Here is a 26,594-nt window from a genome sequence, read left to right as displayed (position 1 = left end):
AATTCCCAGATTAATGCTGTTTTAACTGTTGTAACTTCTAAAAAACACCATCTCAGTAATTTAAAATGTTTTTATTTTCTGTAAAAATATTTCCCTCAATTCTTTTATTCTAACCTTTTTCTCTTTACCTTTTTCATTTTAATTTCTCATTTATATCTTTTTCTTAATACTTAATCCTTTTTTTTTCTTGTCTTTTTAGGGCCACACCTGCAGCATATGGAGGTTCCCAGGCTAGGGGTCAAATCAGAGCTGTAGCCGCTGGCCTACGCCACAGCTCACAGCAACGCCGGATCCTCAACCCACTGAGTGAGGCCAGGGATCGAATCTGCATCCTCATGGTTCCTAGTCAGATTCGTTTCCGCTGAGCCACCAGGGGAACTCCATTAATACTTAATCCTATATGCCAATTGCTTGTAAGCTTTTACTTTTATTTTTCTCTCTTATATTACAGTTTTAATGTTCTTCTACTTATTTTCAGCTTAACTCACATATATTTTATCTGACAATTTTTAAATTCTTAACCTTTTGGTATCTATTTTATTATTTTACTAATTTCTATTGAATTTCTTTTGCTTTCAGTTTTCTTTTTTTTCAGATTTTTCTGAACTGTTTTCCCACACACTTCCTACTTGATATTAATAATAATTTTAGATAAGCAGGTAAATGTTTCCACAGGTGAGAAAAAGGCGCTCGAAGGATGAGCTGAATTGCTAAGGTCACATGTTAATGTAGAGAGGTGGCAGGACTCCGTCCAGGACTCAGCACTCCTCAAATGGGTCTGAAGCATGAAAACAGGTGTCATGGGGGAGGAGCGGGGGTTTAATGCCCAAATAAACCTGGTAAATCGGAGTCGAACAGATTTCTTTATGCAAAGGTGTCTCTGATCCTTTAATATGCAAGAGGCAGATATCAAAATTTGTCTAGAGCACGTTTGTTTATTTCTCACATTAAAACGTTCAACGAACCAGTGTTTTTTGGAAGGTACATTGAGAAATGATGTGTTATAAGCTTCAATGTGCTTCATCTTATCAAAAGTTACTTCTGTCAAAAGGACCCACTCACCGCACAGGTAAAGCCTTCGTGGTTTGCTCTGGCAGCTCGGGTGGGTTCACAAACATCAGTTTGAGGAGGAGCTCCAAATAGCCGATGTGTCTTGCCAACCTAGTACTGAGGACCCAGGCCCAATTCCAACTCTCTCCTTCCCTCCGTCCGCCAAAGTAAATGACAACTGAAATTCACAGTTACGAAAAAGTTACCCATAACAGTCATCACTCAAGCAGCCCCTTTTCTCCAAAGAGTCAAGTGTCAAGCAGTGACAGGCAGGCTTACATAACCTTCATGCTGTTTCCTAACTACTCCTCAAAGAATTCCTCAGTTATTTAACACATCAGGTTTGTGAAAAATGGAAACTAAAGTACGACATAAGAAAAACAACCAGAAGGATGAGGCCTTAAACAGAAATATGTTACTTGGTTCAGATGCGAATGTTAACGACTTTGGGTTTATCACTATTTGCAACTATTGAAGTCCCCAGTTCCTCCAAGAGGAAACCTATTTCCTTACTTACACATGCAGACAATGACAAGAACAGGGATCACAGATACAGATATAGATACAGATATGCACACTTGTTATTGTGATCTTAGATAAAATAAACATCACACTGGAGTTCCCATCGTGGCTCAGTGGTTACCGCCTGGGACGCTCCATGTGCCATGGGTGTGGCCCTAAAAAGACAAAGAAAAAGAAAAAAAGCCACAGTCGTGATCAGCATGCTCAAGAGCAGGCCCTGACGGCCATGAAGGCTTCCTGTCGAAAAGACCTCAACAGAAACCACTGCGCCACACATAAAAGGGAAAGCATAATAAATCGGAACTCTGCTTCAATACCGACAAGGTTTTAAACGCTAGTCAATTACGCTAGTTTTCAAAGCTCTTCCAGCCTGGCTGGGGACAGTGTTCCTCCAGGCCAACCTGTCAACAGCGAAAAGGTCAATTTTCCCACCTAATGATAAAAATCACTTACAGACTTTAGGAGACAGACATAGATAAAATTTTAAGTAAAACAATGAGTTCTGACACTCTCTACGTTTTTTAAAAAGATAAAAGGCAACGACTTACCAAAAAATATATATAAGAGAGCCAGGAAGCTCAAGGACACTGCTATTCCAAGATTTGGGTCCACTGTAAAAGCAAACAACAAACCAAGGCCTCCACAAAGGAGCAGAGTCAGAAATACGATAAGCCATGAAAATTGAAAAAGAGGTTCAATCTGTTGTCCTGCGAACGTTTTCATTTCATCTGAAAGAGAAATTAATGCAAAAACAATGTGGTTTAAGATGTACAATTTCAATTGGAAAATTTCACGCTTTCAACATAAAGCTTTACTGGGCACCTGCCCCTTTAGAAGGCTGCCACTCCACCATTCTAAGCCAACTTCTCCTTTGAGAAGCTTCCCAGGCCCAGGGGCACACCTGCCCTTGGCCCTTGGCCCACCCGCTCTCCTGCTTCACCCGGAAGACCCACAGGGTCCTCTCGCATACATTCCCACTGGGCAAGATCTCGGTGGCACTTATGTTCGTGGTTTGTATTACACACTCCACGTGTAAAACTAAAAATCATGACTTTGCTATGTGTTTTCAAACTGCGTATCACCGCCGTTCACCTCTGCTCCCCTGCACCGCTCTGCCTCCAAAGACACGGGAGGATCACTGCTCTTAAAACGGGCGCTGAGCCCAGACCAGCCCTAAACAGTCATTCTTACTACAGAACTTAGGAAAAATGTTACAGGCAACACTGAAACCTGTTCTTGAAGAATGCGTATTTTGCCAAGCACAAGGAGTGGGTGTTTTGTGGGGCGAGGGGTCAGAAAGCTCCTCGTAGAGGAGCCACTCAGGAAAATGAGCAAGCAGCCCCCTGCAACTACAGCACTGAGCGTGCAGAGGTGCCACTGGCAGGCGTGACCAAGCAAAGTGACGCGTCTGCGAAGGGCCCTGGACAGGACGACTATAAATAGGACGTGCAGAAATCTGGTCCCAGGGAGTTTTAGGATGTTAAAACACAACTGGATCTTTGTTTCAGAACGAGGACTCTAACGACCGACTGTGTGGAGGAGCAACGATATACCTAGATACACAGTTCGGTTTTCCTTTACTTAAAAAAATACCCAAGAGAAAACTTCATTAAATATACAGACTTTCTACAAACGTGCCCTTTACCTTCCAGTTTCTTGAGTAAGAAGGACTTCCCGCTTCCCCACTGCGCATACAGCCCCACACAAATGGGCGGCTGCATGGTGGGTTCACTGAGAATGTCGGCCAGGGCACTGCTGTATAAATCATACCCAAGCATGTCACCATCTGTTTCGGTGGGAGACAAGTGTCCTGCAATTATAAACACACCGTATCCTTACATTAAAAAAAAAAAAGTCATTACTATTAGAAAGGAACATCAATCCTCATTTTTTGTTTATTTAGTTAGAGGGAAACAACCTTGGCGTTCCCGTCGTGGCTCAGTGGAAATGAATCTGACTAGTATCCATGAGGACGCAGGTTCAATCCCTGGCCTCACTCAGTGGGCTAAGGATCCAGCATTGCCGTGAGCTGTGGTACATACTGGTCACAGATGCAGCTTGGATCTGGCGTTGCTGTGGCTGTGGTGTAGGCCAGCAGCTACAGCTCCAATCTGACCCCTAGCCTGGGAACCTCCATGTGCCATGAGTATAGCCCTAAAAAGACATAAATAAATAAATAGGATCTTTAAAAAAAAAAACTTTTGTAAATGGTTAGACCTGTGTAAAATATTTTCAGAGATTCCTAAGTTAATACCATATTTCATTGAACTTAAGATACCTATAATTATAAAATGCATCATTATTACATACAACTAAGAAAGAAAAAAATGCTGCCAAATTGTGACATAATGCTTTCTTACCCGTCAATCGTAAGACATATTCCAATTTCAGAGATGCTAAAATGTGGAATAAGGTATTGGTTTAGCATCAATAAAATGATGAAAACAGAAACTAGCCCATAGGAATCAACTCAGTGTGTGCAGTGCCTACATAAAGAGGCTCTATCACATCAGTGAAGGCCTAATAGACAACCAGAGAAAAGGAGACAGGCTGCAGTTCCAGGCAGGAAGGCTCAATGACTTAAAAACAGGAATTGTCCCCAAATTAATCTACCACTTTAAAGCAATTCCAAGAAAAATCCATGAGAATACTGTGAAGAATCAGGAAGCGCATATAAGAAGCATTACGAAAAAGTTTTAAGACTACCAAAAGTGGTTGTCTCTGAAGAAGAATCAAAATACATTTTAAAGCTGCAATAACTAGAACATTACAGAACTTGCACAGGATAGTGACGTGAGTGGCATTTCCAATCAGTGGGGAAAGGATATATTAATAAGTGGTGTTGGGAGAAGTAAGCCACCTATTCTCAAAATGAAGTTAAAACTCTATGTCTTAGGCTTTAACCAAATAAATTTCTGAAACATTAAAAAATTAAATCCAGAGAATAAAACTCTAAAAGTACTGGAAGAAAATACAAGAGAAAAACCTATTAAAATTTTTGTGTGGAAAAGGCCTTTCTCAATATAATACTAAAGCCAGAGTGCAGGAAAAGACCAACAAATAAACCACAAATTTATATAACCTTGGGATAGGGAATTTAAAAAACCCATCCCCATAAATAAAGACTAAGCCGGGGAGACAGATACAACATGTAGGCTGGACCCTCGATCAATATCTTCAATATGTAAAGTCACAAAAATTATTTTTTTAATATGAAAAACTCAAGAAAAAAGCAGGCAAAGGATACAGAGAGGAAAACAGCAAAAACACATGAACATATTAAAAGATCTCAATTTTTCTGTTTTACTCATAATAATTTCACAAGGCACATTAAAACGAAATGTTTCCTCAGTGGTCTGATTGGCAAAGATTAAGGAAGCTGGCAATATCCAGCGGTGGCAAGGTTATAAGGAACTGCGCTATCACACATGATCCAAGGAGGAAAAAACTGTTGCAGCCATTTTGGATAAAGTCTGTCAAAACAATGAACAGCCGCTGACTTGCCAACTCTACTTTTGGGAGTTTAGTTTAGATTATTTTAAGAAAATAGTCTCAAAAAAGATTGTTAATGGATACATGCACAAAGATTTTCACTGCAGCACCAGCTTTTAATAGTAGAACAAATACTCATCAACAAAGAACTGAATGTACCATCAGAACCTAGAATGAAAGATCATGCAACAATTTAAAAATGGTATAGCTCGTTATTTAAAAATTTTATGATATGGTATCACTCACTTTTTTTAAGGCTATATAATAGCACAAAACATCTTTAGAAATGTAAAGAAAATCCTGCTAAATCATTCAAACAACTACAAATTGGGAGATAAGAGACAATGGGACATTTGCACTTTCTACTATATTTGTGTCTTCATCCTTAAAATGTAACGCGTGTTATTGTATTTTCAGAAAAAAAAAGTGTGCATTATTATCCTCAGAAAAAAATATTTTAAAATACAAAAACTTATAATGCAATAGAATCAGACTTAAAAACAAGATGTAAGTAAACAGCTAAACTGAGAAGTGACAGGACTCTACTATCGCCTGCTGGTTTCTGAGACCAAAATGTCTCTTTTTAAAAAATTCTAGTAGAAAATTGTTCCGTGTTTCAAAAGACCACATACAAATGATTACATTCTCATGTGCATCCTTTTCAATCAAAAACTATTTTAGTACAATATTCAACAGGCTATGCTAGATGTTGCAGAGGGCGTACGATAAGAAGAAACAGCCCCTGTCCCGAAGAACCTGAAACCTGGAAGGGAGAAAATTCTAAAAGAAACAAAATAAAAGGCCACATATAATAAGTTTTAAAAAGGGAAAAACAAACACAAGTGCTTAAGTATGCGAATGAAGCAAATTTTGTTTCGTTTTGTTTTTAGGGTCGAACCCATGACATATGGGAGTTCCCAGGCTAGGAGTTGAATTGGAGCTAGAGCTGCCGGCCTACACCACAGCCACAGCCAGATCTGAGCCAAAAACATCTGCCACCTACACCACAGATCATGGCAATGCTGGATCCTTAACCCACTAAGCAAGGCCAGGGATTGAACCCACATCCTCACGGGTGCTAGTCGAGTTCTTACCACTAAGCCACAGTGGGAACTCCTGAAGCAAACATTTTATCTGGTGAGGCTGATCAATTAAAATATCACTGAGAAGGAGACAAGTGACTCCAGCCTTGGAGAGAGGAGATTTCAACCAGAACATTCACAGGACAGAGAGAGCACAGCACAAGCAAACTGAAGTGCTTGAGGCCTGCTCGGAAGAGAGAGCACGTTTTGATAAAAGTATACCTGTGAGAATAACAAGGGAAAAGATTTTTAGAAAAGCAGGAAGATTTTTGGAGGTCTTGAAAGCTGACTGTTGACTCTGAATGCGCTTAATTCAGAATGCCAGAGTACAATGCAAGAGAGCTTCGGACAGTCAGAAGCTATTTTTCCACAGTAAAATAGTAACTTCCCCAACTTGCATTAGCTCCAGTTAAGCAGTACATGCCAAATTGCCGTTGGTCTCAATTTCTTCATAGACAGTCACTTCTTAAAATCTCAGATACAAAACCCATACTTACTGGCTCCAAATATCTGAGTTAAAATACTTTTCTGATGGCTGCAGTCAATGTTGTAGGGCGTCTCGCCGGCTTTGTTGGGCCTGTAAAGTAACCTGCCGTCTTTGGGGTTTCTTAAAAGAAGCTCCGCCAGCTTCCGGCTCCTGCCACGAATAGCAATATGCAAAGGAGTGTCTCCTTTCTGCAACACAGGGGCAGGAAACCCGACCAGTCACGTTGTTTACACATGGAATGTACAATTTTCATGTTTCTATAAAATCACAGAAAATCTGAACTTTTCACATTTTGCAGCGAATGCATGAGTTATATGAATTTTCAGGGCAGCACGTGCAGCATATGGAGGTTCCCAGGTTAGGGGTCGAATCAGAGCTACAGCTGCCAGCCTACACCACAGCCACAGCCACGCCAGATCCGAGCCACATCTGCGACCTACACCACAGCTCACGGCAGTGCCAGATCCTTAACTCACTAAGCAAGGTCAGGGATCAAACCTGCATCCTCATGGATACGAGTCGGGTTCATTACCGCTGAGCCATGACGGGAACTCCCATGAACATTTCAATAAAAGGACGAAGAGGAGGACATACGGCAGAACACTGTCCCCCCCCCCCACCCCGCCAGTGAACGTGAGCGCCAGGCAGCTTTGAGCGTATCTTCTCCAGCCCCTTTCTCCGCAACAAGCCCCCCACCTGGGACAGCCTCCTTGCATGTGGTCAGTGCAGCTCCCTGTAGCCGCTGTGAGCCTTGGCAGGTCAGCTAGAGCTGCCGCTTTCACAGCACGCTGAGCCGCCCACTCCTCAGCACACTATCAAGATACCACGGCATCCAAATCCCACACGGATATCCCCAGCAAGAAACCTCTCCCTCCGCGAAGTAAAATCGGGCCCCCCCCGAGGCCACCAAGAGCCCTCTGAAAAACGTTCCCTGCCTGGATGCTTACCTTATCCACAGCAGACACTTTAGCTCCTTTATCTAGCAGCAGCTCCACCACTTCAATATTTCTCATCTTGGTAGCCTTTATAAGAGGTGTTTCACCATCCTGTGGGCACAGATAAGAAGGTGTTGCTGGATTAACACCTTTATTCCTCACTGTTTTAAGCCACATAAACACACATGTCAAGAATTCAAATAATCTGAGAAGTCTATATTGAAAACGTTCTCAAGAAAACATAGTTGAAAAACTAACAAGCAAGTGCCTCTCCTTTCCCAGCCAATCATTTGTATCACAATACTTTTATCTCACTCAGGGGCACGGGATGTGCCCATCACTTATCAGTCGTTTCTGCCCTGGGCTCGCTGCTCCTGCCATTCCCAGGTCCCCACACCATCCGCCATCCGGGCAGCTCCTCCAGAGGCTGTTGCCCTGTCTCACCATCTCCCCACCAACCGCCGCAGCCCCCAGCCTCGAATGTCCAGGCGAGCCAGCATCTGGACCTGTCAGATGTCTACACCAGCACCTCTGTCTACAACACGGCAAACGGGCTCGTACAAGCGGCATGCCTTGGCAAAACCTCCAAGGAGTTCACAATTGCTTTCGAAATCAAATTAAGAGGAATAAGAAGAAACCACAGTTCAGCTCTGAATTAGGAAAAAGCCAACGTTGCTCAGAAACCACATGGAACCACATGGTCCAAAAGAAAAAGAAAAAAGATTACCCAGGAGCCACCACCTGTAAACCAGAAGATACCCCAGGAAACACTCTTCCCGAGGGCACTGAGGTTATCATCACTGGTTTAGAAAATGCTGCTCCAAAATCTACAGCAAATGAAATAAGAGGGTTTTATGGGTGATTTCATAAGTTTGCTTTATTCGTTAAGAATTCCTGCCATTTCAGTCCAGAATTCCAAATACATTCTCCCTTGGAAAACTGTTTCACATGACGTCAAATATAACGACTCAAGTCTTAACAGTTTTACACTTTCCACATGAATTGAGTAAAATAAACTCAAGTGGTTGGCCTGGGGAGTCACTCACAGGGACCTTTCAAAAGGAAACGTGGTCTGCCTTCCAAACCACAGGAGCCTGAAATATTTCTGGGGGAATGATCTGTCCAGAATTTATGAAGAGCTGATACCACACTTCCTGCAAGTATTCAACTAAAATAACAAATTACACAACGCATTCTCCTGGGAATACCTAACTCCTGAAAGGATACAAAGTTACTCTTCAATTCAATACAGAACTTTACCATAAAACCAGTATAATTCCAGTATCAAACCACTGTAAAAACTGAAAATAAGAAGCAGTGTTAATATTTCGCACTCAGTATTGCTGAGACAAGAGAGAAGTGTATACCTTCGTGCATATTTCAGTGTCGGGGTTGCACTGCAGGATATCTCTCACCATTGTCGCATTTCCTTTCTCCACAGCCCAATACAAAGCAGTTTTATTGTCCTATATAATTAAAAAAAACCAACAATCACTTCATATACAATATGTTATAAACAGCTACTTAGAAATATAAAATAATACTATTAACACTTCTATTAAAATATGAATAGATCTTACCAAGCAGCAGCATGAGAGAAAATAGGAATCTTGATTCTCTCTTGCATTTACTTGTGAGAAATTCTTTATGGAAGAAGCCTAGGAACACTTAATATTTCCTGACTCAAAAAGCAGCGACCCCCCACAGCTGATAAGTGAGCTGTGCTTCGGGAACGCGATCAGATTTCAGGACCCTGCCCTGTCGGAAGTCATCAGTACCCAAGCTTTGCATCCTCTGATAAATCAGGTAAATATTCGGACCCCTGGCTTTTGGCTGTTCGTCTGCCCAATCTTTTCAAAGATAATGCATGAGAAATACTACACAAATACAAGGTGAACCGTTTTAGCATTTTTAGTTTTCTTAATCTCCTCCCCGTACCCATATACTGATCTTCATCAGATTCTTTAAAATTCTAGTTTTAAACCAAAAATCGATCTATATGAACTTTGAAAACAGAGCTGGGGCGGGGGGGGGGGGGGAGACTGACTAAAACATAGGAAACCAGAATTGACCGACACAGGAATTAGATGAAAGTCTACACAGGGGCTCCTGTGACCCACTTTTAGCGAAAAGATGATTTAACACCCAAGAGAGGGCGAATGACTTCCTGCTGCTGCCACACAAGATCTCCTGCACCAAGGCTGCCTCGCCGGAGTCCCCTTCTCAGAACTGCACGCCAGCTTCCAACCTTCTACGCGCGGCACCCACGCCCCTCTGGCCCTACTTCCCTTTCTGCCTCCACCTCTCGTCCCACGCTGCCCACGGTCCCAGTGACAACCTGGTTTATTCACCAGCTGGGGAGTACAATCTTTCACCGTCCACTTTTCCTGAGCTTTCTCATCCCGTTCTTCCACTACCCTTGCCGGATTACCCAGCCTTCCTTTTCTCTCCCTAATCCCAACCTGTTTTTCAAACTTAGCTCAAATGCGCCCTTCCTTCGAAAGCTTTCTTAAGGCCTGCTTTCCCCACGTCAAGTCTCGTACACTGGAACCTTTCACTAGGCGATCAATCGCATACCATCTCATTCCAAAGCAGCATCACTTTTCATGGTCACATTAAAACTTAAGAATAAATATAAACGAAACAAACTAAAACCTTCCTAACTAAAATATACGGTTCTTACAGGCAAGGCTCATGGCATTTGGTACAATATTTATTGTTTTGATTCAAAAATGGATTTGGATACAAGCTAAATGCAAGGAAAAGACTGAGCAGAAACGTAGACTGTCCAACCACAAAATGGGCTGTTAAGCAAGATTTTTTTTTTTTAATCTAAAGCTCTTGACATATCAGATAAATTCACAACTTCAGAGACGCTTTTAACCTAAAATCGGTAACCTTTACAGCTCTATGAGCTCTGACTGTCTTCAGCAAAGTTCACAGGCACAACCAAGTGGTCCTGGGAAAGGCTAACAGAATGGTAAAAAGGGGAAGAAAGATAAAACAACAGGAATAGAAGGAAAATGTACGGACGAAAAAGACAAACAGGGGCTGCTGAAGAAAACAGGATGCGTACACTCAGCGTGCCACCGACTGTCTCCACAGCACAAACCACCCACTTCAGGACTGAATTTCGATATTTCTTTAGACATAAGGAAAGGAGGTGTATTTGAAAAACCTGAGCTTCTTTATGGTTTACTTCTGTCTAACTTGACACGAATACAGAAATCCCATGATAATGGCAGTGAAGCAACAGAATCGGCTCCCATTACACAGATGAGGGTTTATAAGCTTATCTCCATAGGAAACAGCACTGTATTCACACGCACCTGTCCTCTGATGTCTATATCGGCATATTTTTGGAGAAGCGCTCGAACGATTTCCACGTGACCACCTCTGACCGCGCCAATTAACACAGTGTCTCCACTCTGAAAAGACAAAAAACCAAGGTGAAGGGATGATGAAAACAAAAAACACTGTTTTGAAGTGAAGATTATCCACGTGTTAATATCAATAGATTTTTTTTTCCTGAAAAATCCTTGGGGAAAAACACTATCTCTAAATAATAGAAAGTTTTTAGTTACCAATATGAACAGCCTTCAGAATAAGGGATAGAAGACTTTATACTTCAAAATGAGGACATTTATACCTGAGATTTCCGGACAAAAAGTTTAAAAGGGTAAGTCACCCAGAATAAGCCATTCTCTTTGCAGGTAACCTCTCATTTCAAATGTAAATTGAATAAGAGGACCCATGGCTGTCAATGAACCAGATGGGCATTTGGAAATTACATAACACAAATCCCTTGGAATGATGCTAGATGACAAAAGCCATGGATTCTAAAAAAAGGAGCTGTAGAGCTAGAGCCATCTGTGGGTTTATCACCACGTTTAATGAAGGGAGAAGGGTGGTTCCCAGAATAGCACCTATACCCTATGGACCTGGCACTGCAGGCCAGCAGTGCACCAGACTGACTCATCCCCAGTACAAGGCGGAGACGAATGAAGCTCATTACCTCCTAAGGACATCTCTGCCCTGAGATTATATTCACCAAGCAATAATCACTAGTAATTGTATCTCCCCGGGTTTCAAATGCTGCAAATGGCCTTTGTTAAACTGCTAAATCACAGACCAGTCGCATGGGTTTGGGTTGGGTGATTCCATCACCTACGGCTCGTCTCAATCCTAAGGGGGCCCCGGCGGGCTGGAAAGCAAGGTGCAGGTCCTTGAGGATTCTGACGCCACGCTGAAGTATCTTAACTTCCACGTTAAAAGTGTACAGAAACCCCCAGCAGACACCCTTTAGTTGAGAACGTTAGCATTAATGTGGGTCCAGACTGGAAAATGAATAAAAGCGTCTAAGTATTTGCGCCATGGACTATTACTCCAGGCGCTGGGAAATAAGGTGGACAAGCTCCCACCCAGCTCTGAGAAAATCCATAGTCCCGGAGACCGACAGACGACAGACACAAAGAAAAAGTCAACTAACTGTCATGCAAATAAAATGCAGTGATGTAAGAGAAAGTGATGGGGCAGACTGGGTAGCTGGAGAAGACCTTTCTGAGGAGGTGACATTTAGGCTGAGATGGGAAGGACAAGGAGGAGCCAGCCACATAAAGATCAGTGTTCCAGGCAGAGCAAGCTGCAGGCGGCCTGTGGCGGCGACGAGCCCAGTGTGGTCAAGAAAGGGAAGGAAAGGGTTAAAATGGCTGCAAACTACTGAAACGGGAGGGAGAGGCACAAGTGAGGACAAAGCGTGAGGCCAGACTAAATCAAGAGGTGCTTATAAACCAAAGAGGGAGCACGCATCCCGCGAGCCAGAGGCAGTCTTGGAGCACACGGAGGATGCGCTGCTCTACGGATCACGCTGCGAACTAGCGAACACAGGAGACCTGGTTAAGGCAGCACTGCTGTAATGACGGGAGGTGGACCTGGAAACGAAGGCAAGTGGACAGATAGAGGGTGCGGTTTGGACATAGAGCCAGGGGAACCTGCTGAAGGCGTGGATGTGGAAGGTGAGGAAAAGAGAGAAATCAAGATTAAGGCGCAGTGTAAATCCACTATGCTGCGATAATATTTTTAAAAAGACTACTGCGCAGGACTGAGGGCTTTCACAGCAGGGGAGATGCTGTGCTGCTGTCCCAGACGGAGAGACGGAGGGAAAAGCAGCTCTGGGACGAGGCAGCATGAGGTGCGCTTCGCCACACGGAGCCCATTACACATTCGAGCGCAGGGTTCGAGCAGAGCTGGACATATGAGTGAGGACGTCGAGAAAAGGTTATGGCAAGAGATACAACTTTAAAAATTTGAAAATCCTAAGTATAAAGGTGGTATTTGAAGCAATGGAACAACGAGTAACACCAGCCATGAAGGACACCTACAGGAAGGGCTGTTTCAATAGGACATTTTCATTTCGTTTGTTTGGTTTTTGCTTTTAGGGCTGCACCTGCGGCATATGGAGGTTCCCAGGCTAGGGGCTGAATCAGAGCTGTAGCTGCCGGCCTACACCACAGCCACAGCCACACAGGATCCTTAACTCAATGAGCGAGGCCAGGGATCGAACCCGCAACCTCATGGTTCCTAGTCAGATTCGTTTCCACTGTGCCATGATGGGAACTCCTCAATAGGACATTTTCAATAACCATATTATTTGGGAAAAAAATGTTAAAACTCCTTTTATAAAGATGGACGAGTTTTTTTACTTATCAGTTCTACAGGTAGAGATAACAAAACCTTCAAATGTGTGTCATGTATGAAGAATCCCGAAAGGTGGTGCGACGTGAGGTCACCCCTCATCGGTGTCACCACTGGAAGGCAAATTCTGAAATGGTGACCTACCCGATCAGGTATATTCACGTACGTTCCTGCGTCAAGCAGGTCCTGTACAATGTCCGTGTGGCCCTCCTTCGACGCGATCATCAGAGCTGTGTTCCCGTCCTTATCTGTCAAATTTACATTTGGGCTCCTCTTCAAAATCTCCCTCACGGACTGCGTGTAGCCTCCTTTGACTGCTACAATAAGCGCAGTCATTGAATTCTGAAAAACCAACCCCAAAAAAAGCCCAAGAAATTAATAATTTTTAAAAAAGAGAATTTATGTCATAACCAAAGATCTGACGTTTTCAAATAGGAGGCCTATGACTAACAGTTACTTGTGGTAACAAAATGCAACATAAATAACCAGAAACATACTGAAAGTAGACAGGAAGCATATTCTCCATTTTTGAAGATACGTTACTTCTCTTTGGCCAATGGGACCGTTATGACATTCAATTCTTTACATGCGCCTTGAAACTAGACTCATTTACACTGAACAAACCCTCTCACTAACGCAGCAACATAGAAAATAGCTGAAAGGACGATCCCTGAGATTAAACACAGCCCACCCAACAATGCAAATCAACTGCACTCTAATAAAAATTTAAACACACTCTAAATTCAATAATCTGAAGTCAATTAGACTTCAAAGAATTATCCATAATAAAATGCATAGGAAAAACCAAAGTAAAACAATGAATTAATAATCTTAGAATATTTCAATAAAAGTAACATATATTCTTCTGTCTTCCACAGTGATCTAGAAACCACATTCTCAAAACTGTCTTAGTGATTCTTTTAAAAACACTCACTGTGAAAGAAATATTAAAACTTATTCTTGAGACTTTGATCTATTTTGATGTATCATATAATTTCCCTATAGAAATATTTCAGTTTGTATATCAGCCCCAAAAACTAAGGCATAGTTCTCTCGATACTAAAATAACACAGCCTGGAGTTCCCTGGTGGCCTAGCAGGTTAAGGATCTGACATTGCCACTGCTTGGGGAGGGAGTTCGATTCCTGACCCAGTAATTTCCACATGCGGCAGGCATGGCCAAAAAATAAAAACATACATAAAATAAAAAATGTAATCTTTTCAGATTCTTTAGCAGTCAGTAATCACGGAGACAAGCCTCTCGGCCACTTGCTCAACTGTCCACAAAGGAGGCAGGTGAAAGGTATGCCTTCCAGAGCTAAGCAAGGATCATGCTCTCTCCACAGCCCTGAACTAGTATAAACCCTCGAAAGGTCAGCAACTAGCAGCTTCTGCCCACATGGAAAACAGGAGCAGGTGGGAGGTGTTCCGCCAGGAAGTCAAGCATGCTTTAGAGCTCACTTTTGTTACACTGCAGCCAAAGACAGGCAGCGACTCGGCTCAGAATCCTTTATGACGGCCTCCCAGAATGTGATACTGACGGGTGTCAACAGAAGTCTTTATCGTTTCTTGAGCTTAAGTGTCATCCCCTGTAACTACATTCTTACAAGCTCAAAAGAAAAGCAACTGGACGGGCTTCGGCAGAATCCCCAGCACATCTGGCACAGGGCTGGGTACACAGCAGGCACTCAATACGGAATTCACAACTGCTAGCCAGTTAGACTCATGAAACCACCTTTGAGCTTTCTAGTTAATCATCTTTCCCATTTTATTTCTCCTGAAGAGATTATTGCCCACTTTCCCCATTTTACTTCTCCTGAAGAGATTACTGGCCACTGACTTTTAAAATTTTTAAACCTTTCTATTAGAGTGACAGCTAAAAATATTTTTTAAATTATGATATTATTTTAAAAATTAAAAAAAAACATATTTTAACAGAACAGAAATCTTTTCCACAATGATATTTCAAATTATTTGATTTGGGGAGTATTTTAATTTATCCTAAGATTACTAAAAGATATTCCTCCCAAACGTATGTGCATTAACAATAAATCCTTAAAAGCACATATTCATAATATATAATATCTATACATACAGTTACCAGGATAAGCGAAAGAAGATACTTGTTTTTCTAAGTATCATTTGAGAACTATAGGGAGAGCTTTTTCTAGGCATATACTAGGAAAAAAATATTCTCTGTCTTAAAAATCTGTCTCTACCACCTGCAGTAAAGAAAGAAAAGACACTTACAGCTCCTTCTTGATCAACATCAGCTCCCATGGCCAATAAATGTTTTACACATTCCAAATGACCCTTTCGTGCAGCCCAAACCAAAGGGGTGGTTCCATACTATAAAAAGAAATAATAAATTTTAAATCATCAAAGGCACATTAAGACAAACCAGCTCTCAACACAAATTTTGAAAAAAAAATCATACTTTGGAGTATTCTTAGATTACTGTTTACGCGAATCACAATTTTAACCCTGTATCTTAAATCATATTTTCCCCACTGTATTTCTCCTGAAGTAACAATTCATCACTGCATGCATGAAATGTATTTTAATCAATTTTAACTTTTATAATCTGTCAATTTTTCCATCAAAAAGTCATACAGTCTCTAATTTCCAACCAGCTTTGCTTCCATATCTTGTGAAACACAGTTTAAAGTCCAATAGTTTGACTACAGTTAAAAACAGTAACAACTAAGGGCCAAATACAGTTCCAACTGCTTGACATGGGTTCACTCGTGGAATCTTTATCACGAGAACAAGTACAAACCACAATATCACAGTTTCGCAGATCAGCGACCAATTCCCTAGAAAGCAGTCACAGGCTCCACATCTACTACGAGGTGCTGCAAAACCCATGAACTCCACGAGCCTGGCTTCAGGCTGTGCTCTTACCCACCGCTCCAGGTCGGCCTTTACACTTGACAAGCTAACCTCAGCCTAGAAACTGTTCTGAAAAGCACATTCTGCTGGAACATGATTCAGAAGACAGCAGAGAATATAAACCACGCTTTATCGTTGGGGAGTCTGGCAACCAAGAGACAAACGAACACTCACAGTGACGTTTAACTACGTGGGAGACTGCAGACTGAAATGCACGTTTAATGAATGCCCACTTTCCAGAAGAGGCTTGACCAGAAGAACAGGTGCGCTCCAATGAAGCTGTGTGTGGAGAATGATGACAGTACAAAAAGAAGGGGCATCTAAGGTGACGGGGTAAGTTATGGGGCCGTAACAAAGAAGAAAACATCTCAACTGAGCCTTGAAACAATAAACAGGAACTCATCAGGCAGAGGAGGTCATAACACTCCCGGCAGGGCGCCTACTTCACAGAAGCGCATAAATGTCCACAGAGGGTGAATAAGCTTCTGCATCCAAAAGCTTAATGCAGATGAGAGGGGCGGCAAGACGTGAACCTGGGAGGACAGCCTGGGGTCCAACGGAAAGTGTGGGCTTTGCCTGGAAACGCAGACGCCATCAAAGCTCTCCGAAGGCAAGAAAGAGTGACACAACGTCCTTATTAAATGTGTGAGCAATTAAGGACTTAAAAAAACGAATGTAACAAAATCCTGGGGCGCTTTCTGGAGCTGAGAGCACATGAGCGAGTGTGAAGGAGGAACAGAGGCTAAATCCGATGAGGAGAGGGCCCCGCACACGATGAGAGGGCACGTGCCAAGAGCAGGGGGTTAGCAAGTGATGGACGCAGCACCCGCATCACTCGGTGGTCTGGCGTGCAGGGGAGTTTGGGGGGACGGCTGGCAGAAGACAGGATAGAAAGGGAGGCAGGGACTACCTTTACGTGATTAGAGGGATGGGCGTCCTCAGGATTTTAGGCATGAATTTAAAAAAGTAGTTTGGCAATGTTTTTTATACAGGGAATATATATAGGACAGAAAGTAGAAAAAAGAGGTGCAACAGAAAACTTCAAAAAATGACGATAGGGAATCAACTCTGTGTTCTCAAGAATGAGGAAGTGATACAAGAAACAGTGGAAGGACGCTTAGGACGTATTCAATACCTCTGAGGAGGCATCTACGGGAGGTACCGCTACCTAAAATATACTAACAGATACACATGTACGACGTATCAGAGCAGCCTGGTGAGGTCAAGTGAAAATACGTGTAGGTTAGACACCCGGAGCGAAGTGAAGCCGGAGAAGGTCCTGCTGACCTACCTTATCAGAGCAGTTGACTTTAGCACCATTTTGCAGTAAAAGATGCACTATATCTGCATGGCCTCTTCCCGCCGCCCAGATGATGGGGTACACGCTGTACTGCTGGGAGACAGGCAGGTGCAGGGGAAGGAGGGAGGGAATGGGGGAAGAAGGGGAGAGGGAGGGGGGAAGGAAAGTCTTTTAGGTGGATATTTATTACAACACACATTTGCTAAGAAGAGAAACAAAGGGAGCAATACAAAGTAATATTTTAAAAAATCAAGTTATAGACGGTTCTCCACTTTAAAAACACACGTGGTACTCCTAACACATAACTGGGACCTACGATGCACTCAACCTTAAATACATACATATTAGGGACACTTTTTTTTTTTTGCCTTTTTGCCTTTTTTGCCTTTTCTAGGGCCGCCTCCCACGGCACGTGGAGGTTTCCAGGCTAGGGGTCTTACTGGAGCTGCAGCCACCTGCCTACGCCAGAGCCACAGCAACGCGGGATCTGAGCCAAGTCCGAGACCTACACCACAGCTCACGGCAACGCCAGATCCCCAACCCACTAGGCAAGGCCAGGGATCGAACCCACAACCCCATGGTTCCCAGTCGGATTTGTTAACCACTGCGCCACGACAGGAACTCCCCGGAACGCATTTATTTTTGTAGCTTCAACACATTTCCTGTAATTATCTAGCCAACAGCTAAGACTAACTAATAAAAAGAATGTGAAACCTTTCTTTCTAAACCCTTCCATCAACTTGAATAAAGTTGTTCCTTTTTTCAGCCTCACCGAGGAATAAATCCGAAATAAAATTGTACAATATTTCAAGTGTACAACATGGTGACCTGACATACATACACCCCGTGAAAGGAAGCCCCATCAGTAAAACAATATCTTAATCTGCAGTCTGAGATCAAGTCTCAAGCAAAGCAATAATGCACGTAATACCCCCCATAAGAATGTATAGAAAAGTGACATAACTACTTGGTAAATGTCCCTTTTCTTTAAAAAAAAATTGAGCTTAAGAATGCAGACCCACAGAAAACAGGTGAGACGATGTAAGTATTTCAAAATATCCTTTTGAAATGCGACATGGTTATAAGTAACATTTAAGCTCTAGGAGTTGCCTTTTGGTTGGTAAAAACTGAGAAATAAGTTTGCTTGTGAAAAAAAATTTCATTGCGTTTTGAAATAACATTCTGCCTTATTATCTTACACGTCTCCACAGTGAATAAAGCCGATTGAGACCTCACATCTAGACCGCGCTGAGGAAGTCTGAAGCACAGCAGCCGAAAGCACTCCCTGAGGAAATCACCCCCCTCTACAGGCGACCTTGTCACCACCGTGTCACCACCTACCAGACCAGTCACACTGGGATTGGCGCCGTGGGACAGCAGCACCTCGACCACTTCGGTTCGGCCTTTATAGCAGGCCCACATGAGCGCCGTCCAGCCTCCCTAAAGGAGAAGAAAGGCAGAGAGAGGGAGATGAAACACCAGATGTCTCCACCCCCGAACACGTCCTCAGTGAAGCTCCTTTTGCGACTCTTCTTTATAAAACCATTGTTTTCAGAAATCACTACCACGTGGTTTTAAACACCCAAGGGCCCCAGAGGAACACACGAGAGTAGCTGCAAAAAGGCGCATCTCTTAAGTCCAGAAATGACTACCTCAAAGCTGGTATTATACTTTGGAAATTGAAACAGGGAAGATTCAGGTTGGACTCCTCCAAAGTCCCAAGGCTTATTTCGGCTGTTTAAATATTTCAGAAAACATTCCACGTCCCCAGATTCTCTCCTCCTCACGTGAGTCTAGACTTTTCCCAGAGAAGGCTTCCCGCAATCCGACTCAACTCCTGCATCCAAACACACCCTGTACACTCGGGCGGTTGGAGCATCTCTTGCTACGGCTGACAGAGAGGAAACTACCAGGTAGTGGGGGACAGCAGATCACGGCCCCCAGGAGCGGGCGCTGCTTTCAGGTATGAATTCACAGCACGACACTTTTCCTTGTGTTCCAAGCTACAGGAGCAATATTCTTTGTTTTAGCAATTTTCTCGTTAACTGTAGTGCAGTTCAATAAAAGAGACAAATATAATCCATTTACATTAAGAAACGAATGTTTTGTTTGCCTTTTTTTTTTTTTTTTTTGGCCTTTTAGGTCTGCACCCCTCAGCATGTGGAGGTTCCCAGGCTAGGGGTCAAATTGGAGCTGCAGCGGCCGGCCTACACCACAGCCACAGCAACGGGGGATCCTTAACCCACTGAGTGAGGCCAGGGATCGGACCTGCAACCTCACGGTTCCTAGTCGGATTCATTTCCACTGCACCATGACAGGAACTCCTTGTTTGCTTTTTAAAATCAGTGTTTGGACCATTCCACATTTGGTCCTAAGAATATAAATCACTTAATCCTTCTGATTCTGTTTCATCATCACTAAAAAACAGATAAACAAATACTTTCCCTAATCTGGAAAGGGCAAAATTATAGAAAGGGAAAACAGATCCGATCAGTGACGGCCATGGGCGGGGGGAGTGGGCGGAGGGTCTGATTACAAAGGAGCAGCAGGAGGGAGCTGCTGAAGCCATGGAGCTGCTCTGCAAGGGACGGTGGTGATGGGCATTCCACACCAGGCACTTGGCAGAACCCTCCAACTATACGCCGCCACGGCTGGCGAGTAAATTCTACTGAGAGTAAATGTTTCTAAAACTCAACTTGAATGTGGAGAGGAAAGACATAATACAGACTGGGACAAAGGAATTATATTCCAAATGAATCACCTAATCACTTAGACACTGACCTCCGTAACTTTGGAGAGCAACATTTTAACTGAATTCTGTACCTAAAGACGAAAAGAACTGTGCCCAAACACCGTACTTGGTAGCAACTCTGTTTCTTCTGGGGTATGGAGTAGAAATTCTGAACCTATTTGTGTATTAGAATTGAATGATAAGTAAATACATTACGTACATAGTGAGAGCCAGATTTCTCACAGTCAGAGGAGAGTTACAAATTAAAAAAAAAAGGATGCCACAGCAGATTGGGTTCACAGTATCAACCTGGTCTCTTTTAAGATATATACTGAATACACACAGATACATACAGAATGGAGGTATGTATATGCCAGAGGTAATATACAGACATGTATTTCCCACATCGGTCCACTGAGAAGGGCTACAGGGAGTGACATCCCACCAGCAATTAGCACACCGAACACCTAAATTACTGGTTTCTAAATGCCATTTTCGAATAAAAGGAACCAGGGTTCCTTGGAAAACTGACTGACTCCAGGGCTGATGATCAAGGAAATGAGGCAGTGAAAACACAAGCTGAACCTGAGCCTGAAGCATCCTGTAATGACAGAAAGTAAGGAAGTGCTAAATCATATTTCTATAGAGAGAGAACTCGTCTTTACAGAAAAATTCCAATTAATAAATGTAGATGGAATGATCAAAATAGAAAAATCACCAGTATCACACCACAGTCATAACTGCTATATGCAAGACACATTGACAGATGCTAAAATAAATGAATGAAAGTTTAGTCGAAAACAGATACTGATATGGTCTCAACGGATCTTGTGTATTCATTAACTGCAGAGGGAAAACAGTACTCTGACAGTGGATAAACCTGACAGTCGTCACCTTCGCCGACACACGTCACCAGGGATGCATTCTGCTATTACGTCCCCAGATGTGGCACCCTGAGCAGGACAGAGCACCTCCTTCCCCAAAAGCACAGCCTCCGCCTAATCAGGAGAAACATCAGGCAAATCCAAATTGAGAGACGGTCTAAAAATGCCAAACAAGTAGTCCTCAAGAGTGTCAAGGTCGTGAAAGAGCCGAGAGCTGGCCGCGTCTTGCATACACCAGTGTATGTCCGAGTCGTACTCGAGTCTTACAGATGCCACCATTTTAATAAGCAAAGTAATACATGTGCCACATATCAAGGCGGTTCAAGTCCTTCTTTTCTCCCTATTAAAATTAACTTTCAAAAAGGCTGAGCCGTTCTCAGAATAAATAAGCCAGAAATGAGCCCTTTCTTTACCTTTATGCTTAAGCAGATGCCAAGATCAAATAAGAGTTAAGACAATTAGGAATCATATCTTGCTAGCACAGGTGGCATATCTGAATATAATTACACTTTAAAATAAATTTATAAATGTTATTCTGAAAATCATCACTTTATTTTTTTTTTAATTTTTTTGTCTTTTTGCTATTTCTTTGGGCCGCTCCGCGGCATATGGAGGTTCCCAGGCTAGGGGTTGAATCGGAGCCGTAGCCACTGGCCTACGCCAGAGACACAGCAACGCAGGATCCGAGCTGCGTCTGCAACCTACACCATAGCTCACGGCAACGCTGGATCATTAACCCACTGAGCAAGGGCAGGGACCGAACCCGCAACCTCACAGTTCCTAGTCAGATTCTTTAACCACTGCGCCATGACGGGAACTCCCAAGTCATCACTTTAAACAACTGAAAATATTTTTAAAACTATACTACATGATGTTCCTCTCAAAGCTCTTCTTCAAGGGAACAAACCTCTCAGAAGTCCTAAACCACTGATGCATTACAAAGGGTGAAGTGTCTGACGGTACACAGAATTTTAAACTCTGAAATAAACAGAAAATGCCAAGAATAAGAATGTTCTAAAAGAGGTACCTTACATCATCTGGGTTTTAAAACATTCTTGAGGGTATGTCAATGCCCAGTCCCAAATCCTAAAAACATTATTATATCACTTCCCACACAAAGTACAAGACTTCACGCCTGCCTGTCACGTGCACACGAATCCAGCCGACGGCACGAGGAGAACCACATACCATGTCACGGTGCTCCAAGGCTGCCCCGCATTTAAGCAGCTCTTCCACGATGGGCAGGTGTCCTTCTTTGGATGCAGATATAAGTGCTGTCCAGTTGTCCTTGAACACACAAACACAAGCGCTATCACCGCAAAACCAAAAATAACCCTCCAAGTGAGGAAATTAAAACTGAATTTACATACCAGATGATCCTACCAAATTGACACGCTTTGACCCACTCTAAACCACTCTAAAATAACACGCACAAGCATACGCTTTGTTAAAAATGTGTCTGTCTACATGTATGACTACAATGGGGCAGAAACGGTTTCACAACTGCTTGTTCAGTCTTTTCACTGGATTTCTAATCACGTATGGCATTTTTCAAAAAGGACAACAGATGACTGTCCACACTCAAAGCCAATCCTTGTGGTCGGCAACCATTACTACAAACTGAAATTAAAGAGCCTGTGGCCAGATTTAAGAGCACATTTACCAACCATTAAGTTAAAGCGATTCCATATAATGAGCTTAGAAACTATGTGATAAAGAACAATTCTCCTTTATTTTTTACATAAAAGTTACAAGTATCCTAGCCTAACTTTGATTCATGAATGTACTGTAATTTAACTGAAATGATCATTCAGCTGAAACCATCAATATCATCCATTTGGATCATAAAAACAAACAACCCAACAAAAAAACCAACTGTGTGACCCTGAAAAACAATTGCTAGGAAACAGAGAAAGTAAGAGGAAAGGGAAGAGTGATTTATCAGGAGGGACCACATCTCTCTGGCTTAGCTCACACAGTGACATTTACAGTAATGAGATACCTTTATGGGAAGTTATTTAACAATATGCCTTGGGCGCGGCGATCTTCTAAGGTAGGCATTACTTGTACCTGCATGCGCTCCTCATTCAGTCCATGCCACTTACACATAAAAAACATGAAGAGCTGGGACCTTTCATTGAAAGCAAAAATTTCTCTTGGATTAAAAAAAACTGACTTAGCGATTATCTGGCAAAGCTGAGGTACAACAAAGGACAACCCATCATCTATTACTTTTGCGTCCCTTCTTAAAAACGCACAGCAAAGGAAAACAAAAAAGACACGTGAGTAAATTATTTCAGTATCTACCAAATCTTCCAGGTTGCAGTTAGCTCCATTCTTGATTAATTCCTTCACTATCTCCAGATTGCCTTGTTCAGCAGCTATCATCAGCGGAGTCTGGCCGCACTAGAGACAGGGAAGCACAGAGAACTTGTCAGGATGCTGCACTTTAGCTGAAACACCAGTTAAACACACCACACTTACATTTTCATGATGTTAAGCGCTATTTACAGTATATCATTCATTTAGAAACACATGTGAACTCTTAAGTTTTCAGTTTATTAAGCATGTAAAAGCCAAAGAGAAAATAAAACTTTTTAATGAGAGAATCAGTCGTCTGTTTTTGGCACTTCAATTTTATTTAAAATAAGTAAACACAAATAATTCCAGGCACCAAAAAGTAACTACCACAAAGTCAATAAAAATCCTAGAATATCTATCGTAACCAAATTCTCTAACGATACAGTTAGAATATGATGTTTTATTGCATATATAAGATGTTTTATCAGGACTAGAAGGAGAAAATTAAAACAATATAGGTGTTGTGTATATTAAATATAACATATTAAATATTAAATTTGCACAGCTTCCCTTATAACCTGAACTCATTAAACTAAATCTCCCAGCAGCTACATGGAGCTGCCCAGCCTGTGTGCTCAGAATGAGTCCCAGCAGCAGGAGCAGTGCTCCCTCAGCCCTGAGACGGGGGCAGGGCCCGGGCATCTGGACCCTGGGCCAAGTTCCCGCCAGCTGCAAGCCTCATCCATCTCAAGTGCAGTACGCGCAGGACCATTTTCTGTAAGTGCGTGATACGAAACAGGTCAGAAGCACTGGGTTAGCAGACAGTACTGCGGGTGCTAAAACATACTAAGGTACTGAGTACCAAAAATTCAGTTCAATTAGACAAGTATTTACTTACATACCTACTTACTCAATGTCTATCAGTGTGGGGGAAAATACCTGTGATTTTTTTTTTTTTGTCTTTTTTTTTGCTATTTATTGGGCCGCTCCCGCGGCATATGGAGGTTCCCAGGCTAGGGGTCCAATCGGAGCTGTAGCCACCAGCCTACGCCAGAGCCACAGCAACGCGGGATCCAAGCCACGTCTGCAACCTACACCCCAGCTCACGGCAACGCCGGATCGTTAACCCACTGAGCAAGGGCAGGGACCAAACCCGCAACCTCATGGTTCCTAGTCGGATTCGTTAACCACTGCGCCACGACGGGAACTCCTGTGATTTTTTTTTTTTAAATGCTCATCTGGGACCATTCCACTGCCTAAAATTCGCAATGGTTTTCTACTGCCCTTTTCAGTTTTTTTGTCTTGTTTTCTATTTTTTGGAGTATCGCTGATTTGCAATGCTGTAGTCGTTGCAGGTGTACAGTGAAGTGACTCAGTTATCCATAGACACATATCCATTCCTTTTTCCCACACAGGACTTCACGGAACCTGGAGTCGCCCTCCCTGCGCTGTTCCGTAGGTCTCGTTAGGGTACTTTACACACACTGACGTGTCTGTGTCAACCCCACCCTCCCAGTTTATCCCACCCTCCCTCCTGGTTTCCCCTTTGCTAACCCGAAATTTGATTTGGAAATGTGTGAGTTTGTTTCTGTTTTATAAAACACATTCTTTTGCATCATTTTATTAGCACCGACGTATAAGTGATACCATACGATACTTGTCTTTCTCAATCTGACTTAACTGCACTTAGTATGGCAATGTCTAGGTCCATCCGTGTTGCTCCAAATGACATTATTTCACTCTTTTTTAGGTAAGTGACAGAATCCTTACGAGGCCTGTGCCCTATAAAAACCTCAATGATGGAGACCACAGCAGGCCCACCTGGAAGCCTCGTCTGTGCCATGCCACGCCCTCCTCACCAACGTGCCTTCAAGCCCTTTCCTACCCCTGGGCCCTCAGTCTTCCCTCTACCCCACCCAACTAACGGCCACCCCCTGGACTACTCCTGGGTCAAACGCCAAGGCCTCAGGGAAGCCCCGCTCCCTCTAATTTCATTTACTATACCAACCCTTGTTTGCAATTACACGTTTACTTGTGGGATTAACACCGGATTAGTCTGTTTCCCCTAAAGGCCCTAAAGAGCTTGACTGTGGGAAGCATGTTTGGTTTCTTTAATACTGTATCCCTAGTGTGAGGGGCAGTGACTGCCACCCAGATCCTCGAATACTGAGTAAATGGGTGAGCCAAGTCTGAAAGAATTTAAAAATCTACCAGTGGCAAAACGCAAACAAGCAAATCATTACAACAAGACAAAATAGAACAGATGCTACTACAAGAATACAAGTAAAGAGAAACACAAATACCGAGTTCAAGTACAAAGGTAAAGAGAAGTAGACACAGGCACTCTTCTACAACGACGGATGCTAAATTATATGTGGTGGTCGCACGTCATTCAACCAGGGTCATGAGGGAAGGAGATATTCTGCATAGACAGACTTTGCAGGTGAAAAGTTGATCCTTTAAACACTAAGTCTGAGTATGACTTTTATGATAACCTTGCTGCTTCTTATACAGATGAACTTCAACATATTATGCTTGTGATTCTGAGTCATAATTACAGACAGCAATAATTACGCCAGGCTTGCCCAGGTCAGCTCTAATGTCTCTGACTTACTTTCTAGAGCATCTTTCTCCCTTCTAATAACTGGGATAAAAAGTGAGATATTAAAGTCACTGGTCTAACATATAAATTAAAGCCAATTCACTGAATCTATGGCCCTAAGGATACATGAATTGTACATCAGTTTTCCAAATTGTAATTCCAAAGACTCAGGGACTTTCTGTTTCTTTTCTGGGCTCACAGTCACATTTCAGAGTTCACAAAGATGGGTGCTTTCAGAGCATGAGGGGAAAATAATAAGATGTGTACAAAAAACTAGAATACAACTAAGAAAGATGGCATGAACTCCATTAACTAGAAACAAGCCAAATGAAGGAAATGAATAGTCAAAACTTTCTCCTGCAGAAACTATTAGTTGTCCGGACCCATTCATTATCGAGAGCCACAAGATTTTGCTGGAGACAGCAGTGTGCTCAGTTAAAAAACCTCCACTGTTCAGCCTGACTCGCAGCTGGAAATAATCCTGGGGCACCACTCTGGCCAGGTCTCCCAGGGAAGCTCAACAATTAGACTAACTCAGTTGGCCTGTGCCCTTTTCTCGCCTGCCTGATCTATGGGCACAGTGCAGGAGCTGTAGCAAGACAGCTGGTGGAAGTAAGCAGCAC

General features: G+C 42.7%; 1 protein-coding gene across 19 annotated transcripts in view; it reads right to left on the bottom strand.

Moving 5' to 3' along the window:
* Nucleotides 1–26,594, bottom strand: part of KIDINS220 (kinase D interacting substrate 220) — a 95,167-nt gene that overhangs the window by 55,201 nt on the left and 13,372 nt on the right. For 11 of the 19 annotated variants that reach the window (XM_021087893.1, XM_021087894.1, XM_021087887.1 and 8 more), the window contains 13 exons: nt 23,376–23,474; nt 22,257–22,355; nt 18,795–18,893; nt 17,445–17,546; nt 15,512–15,610; nt 13,407–13,604; nt 10,898–10,996; nt 8,936–9,034; nt 7,581–7,679; nt 6,644–6,821; nt 3,218–3,382; nt 2,121–2,300; nt 1,063–1,228 (listed from right to left, as the gene is read on the bottom strand). In XM_021087893.1, the coding sequence (XP_020943552.1) occupies nt 1,063–1,228; nt 2,121–2,300; nt 3,218–3,382; nt 6,644–6,821; nt 7,581–7,679; nt 8,936–9,034; nt 10,898–10,996; nt 13,407–13,604; nt 15,512–15,610; nt 17,445–17,546; nt 18,795–18,893; nt 22,257–22,355; nt 23,376–23,474 (1,682 nt within the window). Of the gene's footprint in view, nt 1–1,062; nt 1,229–2,120; nt 2,301–3,217; nt 3,383–6,643; nt 6,822–7,580; nt 7,680–8,935; nt 9,035–10,897; nt 10,997–13,406; nt 13,605–15,511; nt 15,611–16,165; nt 16,278–17,444; nt 17,547–18,794; nt 18,894–22,256; nt 22,356–23,375; nt 23,475–26,594 lie in introns of those variants that run through there. The other 8 variants (XM_021087888.1, XM_021087895.1, XM_021087892.1 and 5 more) reach the window with 2 other exon arrangements.

Source organism: Sus scrofa, chromosome 3 (assembly GCF_000003025.6).
Source record: "Sus scrofa isolate TJ Tabasco breed Duroc chromosome 3, Sscrofa11.1, whole genome shotgun sequence".
Lineage (NCBI taxonomy): Eukaryota > Metazoa > Chordata > Mammalia > Artiodactyla > Suidae > Sus > Sus scrofa.
Note: the sequence above shows the minus strand (reverse complement) of the source record. Positions and strands in the feature narration are given on the sequence as shown.